Raw genomic sequence first — 12,725 nt, 5'->3', positions numbered from 1 at the left:
AGTCCCAATTTGATGCCAGGTCCCCGTTTGACGCCCCTGTTTCCCCATCGGCAAATACAAGTTGACACGCTCCCTAATTAACACCAGGCTAATTAACCCACGGCTCCCACCCAGGTCTGCAATCGTCCAATGGAGGCAACGGCAGCACCGCACAGGACGCGAGCCATGCATGCTGGCAGGGCACCGACTTGCAGCCACTGGTGGTTAATTAGGGCTTAATTGGCACTCGCTGGTGCCACGGGAGCGCGAGGAGTGGGTGCACCCCGTCGCAGCCCCCTGGCACCGAAGCGTGCTGCCCGGGCTGGGGTGCACCAAGCGCATCAGGCCTCAGGCGGAAGGGAGTGCCCTGCAAAGCTCATTTATTATATTCCGCATTACTTGTCCCAGAGGAGGAAGCGAGAAGAAGGAACAGTGACACCAGCTGAGGAGCAAAGCACCCCTAAGTCACGGGGACGTGGTGGCCGCCTCTCCCGGTGCCTCCAAAAAAGGGAACCTCGCACTCCGAGCAGCCTCCCGGGCGGGGGTTAAAGCATCGCTGGAGCTGCACAAAATCATCCCGTTTCATCAACAAATACCTGGCAGCTCTGGCTTTTTCCACTGGGCGGGAGCCAGGGCTTCGGAGCGGTTCAAGTGCCGGTCCCTGCCTCCTCCCCACGCTCCCCACAAGTGCCATCTCCGGTGACACTCGGCTCCGGCTCTTAAATACCCTCATCCCGGCGGCAGGAGATTCCCACGACACCCTCGGCTCGCACTGAGCAAACGCACGTGCAGCCCGTGCATGATGGAGAAGGAAAATTAAAAGCTGGTTGATGCTACTCGTCCCAAAACCCCCAAAACACGGAAAAAAATACATTATTCCAGCTTCCTCTGATTAATCTTTATGGGATGCGACGGAGATGTTTCCCAGCAGCATCTCAGGACACAACAGACATCCCTAGGACAGGCAGCACCTAGAAAGTTGTTAGGAGCCCAGTGGACCCAAATTGGCCTGAAATGAGCTGGAAACGCTGGACAGACACCTTGTTTGGGGCTGTAAAGCTCTTTGCACGCTCCGTGCCAGCACCACTCGCTGCCTCTGCAGGGAAAACGGCTCTGGGGTAGGAGAGAAACACAGGGGCTTTCTGTTCAGCTATAGCTTTCCTTGCAAAAAATAAGACATAAATAAGATTTTTTTTTTTAAATGCCCATTTTGGACCAAAACTCCCACTCCCTTTCCCCAAAATGCAGCCCTCTGCTATATTTTTGACATTTGCTAACGTGAGCGTTGCTTGTAAACCAAGCCAAACTCGCGCTCGGGACTGCCTGCCCTTCGCAGCAGTTATTCAGCCTGACCAACGCGGCTCGTGAAATAGCTTCATTCCCCTCCTCCTCCTCCGGAAAACAGCATTTTTTGGCAAATAAACTGTTTTGCCAACAAGTTGTGCTCCTTGCTGCCTGAGAGATGATGCTTCTCCCTAGCTGCAGCCCCCTCTGCCCCAGTGGGCCCCGATTCGGGTCCCACACTGGGGCTGCAGATGCGGGAACACGTGCCCGGGCTCCCCCACACTGAGGTTTTCCCCCTCCTTGCTAAAATAATCCTTGTTTTGCCATCGGCCGGGAAAGAAGCAGCAGCCCTGAGGTTGCTGCCGTTATTTTTATCTTGAAATAAATAGTTTGAGCCGCAGCCAAGCTGTTCCGAGGGAGGGAGATGCTTTGCATCGCGGCCACAGAGATGTAAACATGCGCGGCCTCCGGCTCAGCGGGGGCACATCGCGTGGCCGGGGCGGCGTGAACATCCCGCTCCGGACCCGAGAGGGATGAAGTCGCCTGTTCTAGGATGCCAAGGTGGAAAAGGGGGATTCAAGGTTCGGGGAGCATCACTCCCAGGGTGGGGACCGCAGCAGGAGCCATCACTGTTCACCCCAAATTGATGCTGTCCCCTCCCTCTGCTCAGTGCATCGCATGCACCGCCGCAGCTGGGTTAAATACTGGTTTGCCCAGGACCAGAATTAACTTTTTGAGTCATTCTTAACCAAAAGCCTTGAAAGAACCAGCTCTAAAAATGCTTTCACCTTCCCGGCAGCAAAAAAGGAGCATCCCTGTGCCACCCACACAACCCCAGGTTCAATCCCATTCCTTCCCGACCACAGCAAGACCCCAAAAGTCACGGGTTGCGGGGGCAGACACTGCAGCCAGGCTCAGGTCAGCGGCCCCAGGAGCTGCCTTCTGCCCGGATCCGGCCACATCCTTCCCCCGGCCTTGACTTCCAGCAGAAAGGCTGCTCTCGTCCTGCCCCGTGGGGCTGGGCACAAAGGGGGGGCCTTTGCCCCCCATTCCGCACACGAAGGTCGCCGAAACGCTCGGGAGCTTTGCACGAGAAGCTCGGCGTAAATGTCAAATTAATTAACTGGGAACGATACATGCGTTGCCACAAAAAGCTCTCTGTGTCGCCCCGCCGCCCTTCCTCCCACCTCCGCTCTCCCCAGAGCGGGGCACTGGCTGCAGCTTGCGAAAGCCACGGCCGGGGAGGCGAAGGACTGCTGGGCGCTCCCGACGGCAAATATTTCCCCCCCGCCATAAAGCACCTCATCGAGGGAACGGGGAAAAGCACAAAGCGAAGATGGAAAAGCTGGAAAAACCTCTCCGGCAGCCGCCGCTCCTCCCTTCCCACAATTGCTGCGGCACCGTCTCCAGGGACACGGCCGGCAAGGGACGAGCATCTTCTGCCAGGGTGAAAAACAGAGGCATGTCCTCCTTTCCGCCCACGAGAGGCTCGACGGCATCGCCCGTTCTGCAGGATAAATCCTTCTCCAGCAGCTCCCCGGGGTCCTGAGCCGAAGGAGCCTCGTGCCGGCGTTAACCAGAGCGGGGGGATGCAGAGGGAAGAGGGATGCTGAGGGATGCTGAGGGATGCTGAGGGATGCTGAGGGATGCTGAGGGATGCTGAGGGATGCTGAGGGATGCTGAGGGATGCTGAGGGATGCTGAGGGATGCTGAGGGATGCTGAGGGCCACAGCTCCGGCACAGGTACCTGCCTGCTGCTCCCAGGGGATGCCAAACCAAGGAACTGCTCCCCATCTCCCGAGCATCGAAGTCGGGTTTGTGGAAACGCCGAGTGCCGGGTTCATGCATCGAGGAACGGAATAAAAACAAAAAACACACCCAGAGCCATGCAGGGTGCAAAGTCGCGATCGGACCCAGCCTCCCTGCCCCGCTCCGAGCATGGGGAAAGCTCGGTGGGAAGAGGACGCGTGTACGGAATTAACACCCCGACTTAAAACTGTTTTCAAGTCTTTAAAGGTTCAGGAGGGCAAAGGCTCCCATCTCCCAGCCCCGGTTTCGGTGCCTCCCCGGCTGACCAGCGCGGCAGGGCTTGGTACCCGGCTCACGTCGCGCCGGGGACGGGCATTCCCCCGGCCTGGCTGCCGTCTCCCAGGGCTGCCGCGCGTCTCCCGGCTCGTCCGAGGGGAAAAGGAGCCTTAGGGACACTTGGGGACTTAACCCCCACTTCGCTCATGGGCAGGGGCAGGAGGTGCCAGAGGACTTTGCGCCCCTTGCAAAGCTCTGGGACCTTTATTTTTTTAATTTTTTTTCTCCCCCTCAGTCTCTCCATGAATTTTCCTCACCTCCTGCTCGTAAGAGGGAGGAGCTGAGTGCTGAGCACGGCTGGATGGGGAGAGCTGGGATGTCCCTGCACACAGGGCTGGGTCGAAGCACCCCATTACCCCAGCGCACACCAGGGAGCTCAAACCCCCACCCCCAGGAGCCAGGCTGAGTCCTAGCAAACTCCCTGCATGCCACACAGCTTCACAGCAGCCCCCAGAGCACCCACAAACCCCAGAAGGGAAAGACCCCCTGGGGCCCCGATGCCACCAGGGAGCTGCTGACCCCGGACCACTGGCAAACACCGTGGCAACCAGGGTGCCCTGCAAAGCCCCAAGCCCCCACGTCGGTGCCGGCGGGACCCAGAGCTGCGGGGGAGGCCAAAACCCCCGAATCCTCTGCAGTGGGTGCTCCACCCCAAACCCCCGTGGGGCCGCTCTGGCTCCCACGCTCCCCGTCATCCCTCCGGACTGAGCTGAGCGTGGATTTTAAGGGATTGCAAGGAGCGAGGGATGCCGTAGCACGGCCACCCTTGCCGGGAGAGCCCTACGGAAACACACGCCCCAGGACTAAACCAAAATCGCCTGCCCCGTACCCTACAAAGAGGAGCAGGATGGGGCCAGCGGAGCAGGATGGGGCCAGCCCCAGAGCAGCCCGGCCCCGGAGCCATCCCAGGCAAAGCTCCAGCAGCGACAGGGACACGAGCGGCCGGGACCTGTGGAAGGGTTATGGATAATCAATGCTCTCAGTAATTAAGGTGACGAGTTGATCCCTAAGCTCGCAGCTCGGCCGGCTCCGGGCCCAAGGCAAAGCATCCTCCCCCAGCACGCCAAGGGACTCGGGGTCCCCAGACCGGGGGGGTCCCCAGACCGGGGGGGTCCCCAGACCGGGGGGGTCCCCCAGGGCTGGCTGCCTGCACCCGCTCCCCCGCCATCTCGCCGCAGCCCAGCGCAGGGGCCACCCTCGCTGATTAAAGTTCATCAGCCCAGGCTTTGCCTGCACCTAATTAACGTGAGCAGCGCTGCCCGCCGCTGCCCTCTCCCCCTGCCCGCCCTGTCCCCAAACCGTCCCCGGATGCCGCTCGGCTGCCAGCGCCCCGGCTCCCCACCGAGGCCCTGCACGGAGGAGGAAGAGGAGGAGGAAGGAGCAATCCCCCGGCCTGCGTGTGGTCTGCGGGGTGGGGAGCAGCCAGCTCTCCCGGCTGTGCAGAAAACAGCCCGCTCTTGGATTCTCAGGTGTCTAATAAGGGGTTGAGCTGGCCCCCGCCACGGGCACAGCTGACGCGGGGGCTCCTCTCCACCAAGCTGCCTGGATCCCCCAAACGGGTCCGGACCTCGTCCCCTCTCCAAGTGGTCCACAGCCGGCTCCAAAGCGATGAGGCAGGAGATGGGGTCGGCAGGGATGGACAGGGTGAGCTTGTGAGCTCTACAGCCCTGGGGAACTGCAGCCAAAATGAAACCAGCATCCGTGACGCCATTGGGAAAACCCGCTGCCAGGATGGGGTCTCGCCAGGAGAGGCAGCCCCTGCCCCGCAGCGCTCCCACAGAGGCACACAAAGGGTTAAGGGGACTGATCCCAGCAGGACCCATCCCAGACCCGGGGCCAAGAGGGATCGCAGCCCTCAGAAGATGAAAGGGAAGCGCTGAGTCCCGGGAGACTCGCTACGGTTCCCAAACGCTCCATAACGCCACGTCCCCACGCCGAGGCCAGCAGCCCCTGTCCCGCCGTGCTCCCCCGCGGCGCCAGGCCCGTCCCGGGCGGCTCGTGGCCCATCCTGGGTGGCTCGTGGCCCGTCCCGGGCGGCTTGTGGGCTCGGTGCCAGAGCCGGAGTTACTTGGCTGGTGTCTGCAGCACAAACACGAACTAATTCTCCAGGTGCTGCTCCGGAGAAGGGCTCCCTGGCAGGGACGGGGTCCGGCGCAGGGGTTGCAGACAGCGTTACCCAGTTGCCCGCACAACTTCACCGCGGGGACAGGGGTCCCCGAATGAATGCCCCGTCCCATTATCACAGCACCGGCTGGGATGCACCAGGGCTGCGCCAAGTCACTGCTTCCCATCCCGGTGACCCCAGGGAGAAGCTGAGACTTTGTCCGACGAGTCGGAATGATTTGAAAGCTTCGGCGAAGAGAAGGAGGGGAGAGGAGAGACCTCGGTTCCCTCGAGGTGAGGATCCCCGGTGTCCCCCCGGAGCATCCCGCACGGGGGAAAGCAGCCTCCTCCCTCCCTTGGGCTGCCTCCCCCCAGCCCAGGCCTGCCCCGTGGTCCCCAGGAGCATCCCAGCATCCCATCGCCTCCCATCCCGGCATTCAGCGAGCCCGTAACCTTTCCTGCCTCAGCAAACCCAGCAACCGTCTGCACCACCAGCCGCCAACTGAATCCCCCAAAGAGGGAAAGCTTATCCGGGTGGGGGGCAGCGAGCACCCATGCAACCGACCCCAGCACCCACCACAGGCGCTGGGGATGCCCGCACACACCTCTTGCTGCCGTGGGCGCCCAGCGGCGGAGGGGAGCTGCCGGCGGAGCTCGGGCTTCCCTGGCTCAATGGCGAAGCGCAATATTCAGCTTAACGGACTGCCCTCCGACACGCCGCGCAAGCGGCCGCGCAGCATCGCCGGGAGCCGCGATATTTATCGCCGCTTGCGCGAGTAAATCACGCACCCGACGGCCTTCTCGATAGCGGCTCACAGCCTCCTCAGGAACACCAAAGTTGCGTCCGGCTCTGCGGGACGGGGAATAACCGCTGCCGGGAAAGCTGGGCGAACGCCCCGCGCGCACCCGCTGCCCCGCAGAAAGAGGGGTGCCAGCCCCCGGCGCCCGCAAACCAGACCCCCGGGAGGATGGGGAAGAGCTCCGGGTTATTGAATGCAGCAAGTTGCTCGCTGGCGAGCAGCCAGGCCCTGGGACTTCTTCCCCTCTGAGAGAGAGGAGGAGGAGGAGGCGGCAGCCTTCCTCCCATTCCTCCCAGAGCGGCTGCTTCTCCCGACGCCCCGGAGCACAACCGGTTGTGTGGGAAAAGCATCTCCTGGCTGCAGGAGGGTCCTTCGCAGGAGGATCCTGCCCGTAGAGCATCACCCAACAGCCAGCACCCCGCAAAGCTGCCCCGGGCCCCCCAGACACTCCCGTAAGCGGCTGGTGGAAGAGCGAGCGCTGGGCTGGGTGCAGGCAGGGCTGGGTGCAGGCAGGGCTGGGTGCAGGCAGGGCTGGGTGCAGGGTTTCCCGGCGGTGGGGAGAAGCAGTTTTGGAAGTGCCACGAGAAACCACGGGCATAACCCCTTCCTCCTGCCAGCTCCGAAACCTTCTCCCATGAGCGGGGCTGGGAAAACCTCCCAGGCAGAGCCTGGGCAGGCGAGGGGCACACAGGGGGGACAGGTGAGGGGCACACGGGGGGGGCAGGCGAGGGGCGCACAGGGGGGGCAGGCGAGGGGCGCACGGGGGGGGCAGGCGAGGGGCGCACGGGGGGGGCTGGGGCAAACCCCCCCAAAGTTTCTCCCGCCACCGGAAAGTGGGAGCATGCAGGAGCAGGGTCCCCCCCCGCGGGGTTATTTTTCAGGTGCGTTTCCCCATGACCTTCAAAGGGCACCTGCCTGCACCCCCCCTCACCCCGCACCCTGCCCGCACCCCCCCTCGCCCCGCACCCCGGGCTCAGCCCCGGCCCCCGCACGGCCCCGGGATTTGGGGGGGGGGGGGGGGGTGCGGGCAGGAGGGGCTGGCGCGGGGCAGGGTGCGGGGAGCGGGGTCCCTCGGGGGCTGGGTGCACCCCCAGCAGGGTGCGAGCCCCGGGGGGGCCCCAGAGCCCCCCCAGCCCCCAGCACGGTGCCGGCCCCACCCCGCCCGAGCGGGGTGCGGGTCCCCACTGCCCGCAGGGCGCCGGCTCTGGGACCCCGCTCCAGGCCGGGTGCGGGGGTGCCGCTGCCAGCCCCCCCCCAGCCGGGTGCCCCCCCCCCCCCCCCGCACGGTGCCGGGGCCGGTCCCAGCCCCCCCCCGGGACCGCTCCGTGCCCGGCGCTGCCCCCACGCCCCCCCCCCCCCCCCCAGTACCGCTCGCCCCGCCCGGGGCCGATCCGTGCGCGGTGCCGGTCCCATCCCCACCCCCCCGCCCCGGTGCACGCACGGTACCGACACCGGCCCCACGCCGCCAGCCCGGTGCCGGGGCCCGCAGCGCTGCCGGTCCGCGCCCGGGGCGGCTCCCGGTGCCCCCTCGGCCCGCTCCCGGTGCCCCCCCGCCCCGTGCTGGTCCCCCCGCTCCGCCCGGTCTCGGTGCGGGTCGCGGTGCCCCCTCACCCGGTGCCGGTCCCGGTGCGGGTCCCGGTGCTGGTGTCCCCCCCCCAGCCCGGTCCCGGTGCCGGTCCCGGTGCGGGTCCCGGTGCCCCCCTGCCCGGTGCCGGTGCCCCCCCAGCCCGGTGCCGGTCCTGATGCCGGTGCCCCCCTGCCCAGTGCTGGTCCCCCCCCGCCCGGTGCGGGTCCCGGTGCCGGTGCCCCCCGCCCGGTCCTGGTCCCGGTGCCTCCCCGCCCGGTGCGGGTCCCCCGCCCGGTGCGGGTCCCCCCCCCGCCCGGTGCCGGTGCCCCCCGCCCGGTGCGGGTCCCGGTGCCGGTGCCCCCCGCCCGGTCCTGGTCCCGGTGCCTCCCCGCCCGGTGCGGGTCCCCCCCCCGCCCGGTCCCGGTGCCCCCCGCCCGGTGCGGGTCCCGGTGCCCCCCGCACTCACCAGCGCGGCGCGGGCGCTCAGCAGCAGCAGCAGCGGCAGCAGCACCGCGAGGCTCCGCAGCCCCCGGGGCGCCGGCGGCGGCACCTCCCCGGGCATCTTCCTGCCGCAAGGACGCTGGCGGCGGCGGCTGCAGCGGCGGCGGGAGGCGGCGGCGGGGGCGGGGAAGGGCCTTTGTTGCCGCCGCCCGCGGGAGGCGGTGCGGGCGTGGGTGCGGGCGTGGGTGTGGGTGCGGGCGTGGGTGCGGGTGTGGGTTCGGGCCGCCCCCCCACCCACCCCCCCGCGGGAAGCGCCGGGCCGGGCCCGGCCCCCCGACCCCGGCCCCGGGCCCCCCCCGCCCCGCCCCGCCCCGGCCCCGGGCCCCCCCGCCCCGCCCCCGACCCCCGCCCCGGGCCCGGGCCCCCCCCGCACCGCCCCGGCCCCCCGCCCCCGGCCCCGGGCCCCCCCGCCCCGCCCCGGCCCGGCCCCGCCGCTGGGGACGGCCCCGGAGCCCCGGGGGGAGCGGGGGGGGACGGACCCTGGGGCAGATGGGGGGGGACCCAGGGGGGGTGAGGGGTGCAGGGGTCAATGAGGGGGAGCCTGGGGTAAATAGGGGGGAGCCTGGGGCAGATGGGGGGGTCCTGGGGTAGGTGAGGGGGACCTGGGGCAGACGGGGGGAGCAGGGGTAGGTGGGGGGAGCCTGGGGTACAGGGGGGGGGACCTGGAACACACTGGGGGGACCCAGGGGTAAATGGGGGGATCCGGGGTAAATGGGGGGAGCCTGGGCAGTCGGAGGGGACCCTGGGATAGATGGGGGGGACCCTGGGGTAAATGAGGGGGTACCTGGGGCAGAGGGGGGGGGTCAAGAGTAGATGAGGGGACCAGGGGTAAATAGGGGGGAGCCTGGGGTACATGGGGGGGACGACACCTGGAACACACTGGGGGGACCCAGAGGTAGATGGGGGGACCCTGGGGTAAATGAGGGGGTACCTGGGGCAGATGGGGGGAGCCCAGGGTAGATGGGGGGGACCTGGGTCAGATTAGGGGGGCAAGGGTAGATGGGGGGACCAGGGGTACATGGGGGAGAGCCTGGTGCAGGTGGGGGGGGACCCTGGCATAGATGGGGGGGACCTGGGACAGACTGGGGGGACCCAGGGGTAGATGGGGGGGACCAGGGGTAGGTAAAGAAGGGGACTGGGGCAAACTGGGGGTGGGGGGAGACTGGGGCGGACTGTGAGGCTCCAGGGGTAGATGGGGGGGACCTGGGACAGATGGGGGGGACCCAGGGGTAGATAAGGGGGTCTGGGACAGATGGGGGGGACCTGGGACAGATGGGGGGGACCCAGGGGTAGATACAGGGGGGCACCTGGGGCAGATGGGGGGACCCAGGGGTAGATGGGGGGGTCTGGGGCAGATGGGGGGGACCCTGGGGTAGATACAGGGGGGCACCTGGGGCAGATGGGGGGACCCAGGGGTAGATGGGGGGGACCTGGGTCAGATTAGGGGGGCAAGGGTAGATGGGGGGACCAGGGGTACATGGGGGAGAGCCTGGTGCAGGTGGGGGGGGACCCTGGGATAGATGGGGGGGACCTGGGACAGACTGGGGGGACCCAGGGGTAGATGGGGGGGAGCCGGGGTGGGGCTGGGGCAGGGGGGGACTCAGGGGCAGTTGGGGGGTCCCAGGAGTAGATGGGGAGGACTCAGGGGAGTGGGGGGGGGGGGGGGTCAACAGGCAGATGGGTCCGGGAGCAGATGGGGGGATCCTGGGGTCACCTCAGGGTGGACGGGGACAGGAACCAGGGGCCCTGGGATCTGCCCCCAGGGTGGGACCCCCCCCTGCCCCGCTCCCCGCGCCTCCCCTCCGTGGGACCCTCAGCCCTGGATGGGTGCTGGGCCCAGGGCCACCCCTGGGGGCACAACCCAGGAGGGGAAAATCCTGCGGGCAGAGCCGGGGCTCGCTGCCAGCCCCGGGCCGGTAGCCCAGCCAGCCCCGCAGCACCGTGCCTCAGTTTCCCCTTCCAAAAAACAAAGGGGTAACAGCGGGACCGGGGGACAGGGTGGTCCCCTGTCGCGACAGTGACTTTCACGTGGCTGCCAGGTGACCCTGGGGTGACTTCGCTCCGAGTTTGGGTGTTCAGCCCCCCCGGCGGGCCCGGGAGGCGGCAGTGGGGGGGACAGGGCAGGAGGGGGGGCTTTCGCACGCCTAAAAATACACTGGGGTCCTCCTAAAGCCCCTCATCCGAATGCAAAATACACGCCGGGAGGGGGCCGAGGGGGGATTATTTGGAAGAGGGGGCACGGCCCCGCCAGCACCGCCGCCGCGGGAGGGGACACAGCCGAATGCGGCCCCGGGCGGGGGGCACTGGGGCGCAGCGCTGCTCCTGGGGGGAGACCTCGGGGGGCTCTGCCTGGGGGGGCCCACCTGAGCGGCTTCTCTCTCTCCTGATCGCGCTGTAATTAGCAGGATCCAAATGAATATTTTGTTTTTAAAAAAAGTGTCTTAATATCATCGGCGAGAAGCTGGCGGGGGGCACAACCCGGGGAAAGGTTTTGGGTGGTGCAGAAACGCAGCGGGGATGGGGGGGTCCGGGGGGTCCCCGGGAGGGGCCGGGCCGTTGCTGGGGCTCCACCGCCCCGCCGTGGCCACGGCCACCGCTGCAGGGGACGGAGCGGGGCGGCCAAAGTCCCCGTGGGTCCCCACCGAGGGGTTCTCGGCCGAGCCCAGCCTGGAGGGGCGAGGGAGGTGCCTGTGGGCAAGAGCCGGGGTCCCATGGGCGCTGCCACGGGCACCTCTTCTACCCCGCCGCGTCCCGTGAGCCGGGAGAGCTTGGGCCGTCGGCACCGGGGGAGCGTGGTGGGTCCCGCGCCATGCGGTGGGTCCTGGTGTCGTGAGGGACCCCGGCTGCCGTGATGGACCCCGGCTGATGTGATCGACCTTGGGTGTCATCATGGATCCCGGCTGCCGTGATGGATCCCAGCTGATGTGATGGACCTTGGGTGTCGTGAGGGACCCCGGCTGCCATGATGGACCTTGGGTGTCGTGAGGGACCCCAGCTGCCGTGATGGACCTTGGGTGTCGTGAGGGACCCCAACTGCCGTGATGGACCTTGGGTGTCGTCATGGAATCCCGGCTGCCGTGACAGATCCCGGCTGATGTGATGGACCTTGGGTGTCGTCATGGATCCCGGCTGCCATGACGGATCCCGGCTGATGTGATGGACCTTGGGTGTCGTCATGGATCCCGGCTGCCATGACGGATCCTGGCTGATGTGATGGACCTTGGGTGTTGTCATGGATCCCGGCTGCTGTGACAGATCCCGGCTGATGTGATAGCTCCTGGATGTCGTGACGGACCCAGGCTGACATGGTGGTTCATGGCTGATGTGATAGATCCCGGCTGATGTGATGGTCCCCAGCCGATGTGATGGTCCCTGGGTGTCGTGGTGGATCCTGGCTGGTGTGATGGATCATGGCTGATGTGGTGGATCCCAGTTTACGTGATGGACCCCAGCTGATGTGTTGGATCCTGGCCGATGTGGTGGTCCCTGGCTGACATGATGGATCCTGGCCGACATGATGGATCCTGGCCAACATGATGGATCCTGGCCGACATGATGGATCCTGGCCAACATGATGGATCCTGGCCGACATGATGGATCCTGGCCGATATGATGGATCCCGGCTGATGTGATGGACCCCGGTTGATGTGATGGACGCTGGCTGACACGACAGATCCCTTCGCATCCCCTCTCCAGCAGCCACGCTCAGGAGCAACCGAAGCTGGGCCTGCACGGAGCGACCCAGCCGTGTCCTTCCCGGCAGGCCCCCGCCGTGCCCCCTCCCTCGTCCCAGCAGAGCCAATGCCACCGGCCCTGGGGCGGCTGCCCGGGCTGGGCCCCAGCCGTGCCAGCGCTCGGGCGCTGCTGGCCGGATCCTTCCCCCTGGGACAGGCACGGAGCAGGAGTTTGCAGGTCTGGGCAAGAGCTAAGACCATGGAACCGGTTCCTAAACATCTTTGCTGCCATGGTGGGAAGGATGCCCAGGGGCAACCCCAGACCCACAGGTGTCCAGAAGAAGACAGAGCCAGGGCAGACTTTCACCCCACTCTTGAACCTGAGGTGCATGCTCAGTGCTAATTGACATTGAACTTAAAAAAATCCCTTGCTTTCCCCACGTTCTGCCCCAAATCCACAGCCACGAAGCCGCCGCCTCGCTGAGCTGGGTTAAATGAAGCGTGAAGGAGCTGGAGGGGCCCCAAGCGCTGCCACAACCCTCGTGGCCAGGCGCGAGGGCTGTCGCTGCACAGGCTGGCTTCAAAGCCGGGCAAAAAAGGTGTCGGCAAGCCCAAGTCAGCACGCTCCGCTAAATTTAGCAAGAAGGGGTGTGAAAACCGATTAAAACCACTGCTGGGTCACAGGGGTATTGGGTTTTGTTGAGGGGGGAGAAGAAGAAAGTGGCGGCAGCG

General features: G+C 66.5%; 1 protein-coding gene across 1 annotated transcript in view; it reads right to left on the bottom strand.

Annotated features, from left to right (window-relative positions):
* Nucleotides 1–8,380, bottom strand: part of SDC3 (syndecan 3) — a 45,243-nt gene extending 36,863 nt beyond the window's left edge. The window contains exon 1 of the mRNA XM_075722123.1: nt 8,285–8,380. Within this exon, the coding sequence (XP_075578238.1) occupies nt 8,285–8,380 (96 nt within the window). The remainder of the gene's footprint in view (nt 1–8,284) is intronic.
* Nucleotides 8,381–12,725: the final 4,345 nt, after the last annotated feature.

This window comes from Pelecanus crispus, chromosome 16 (genome assembly GCF_030463565.1).
Source record: "Pelecanus crispus isolate bPelCri1 chromosome 16, bPelCri1.pri, whole genome shotgun sequence".
In the NCBI taxonomy this organism is placed as follows: Eukaryota; Metazoa; Chordata; class Aves; order Pelecaniformes; family Pelecanidae; genus Pelecanus; species Pelecanus crispus.
Note: the sequence above shows the minus strand (reverse complement) of the source record. Positions and strands in the feature narration are given on the sequence as shown.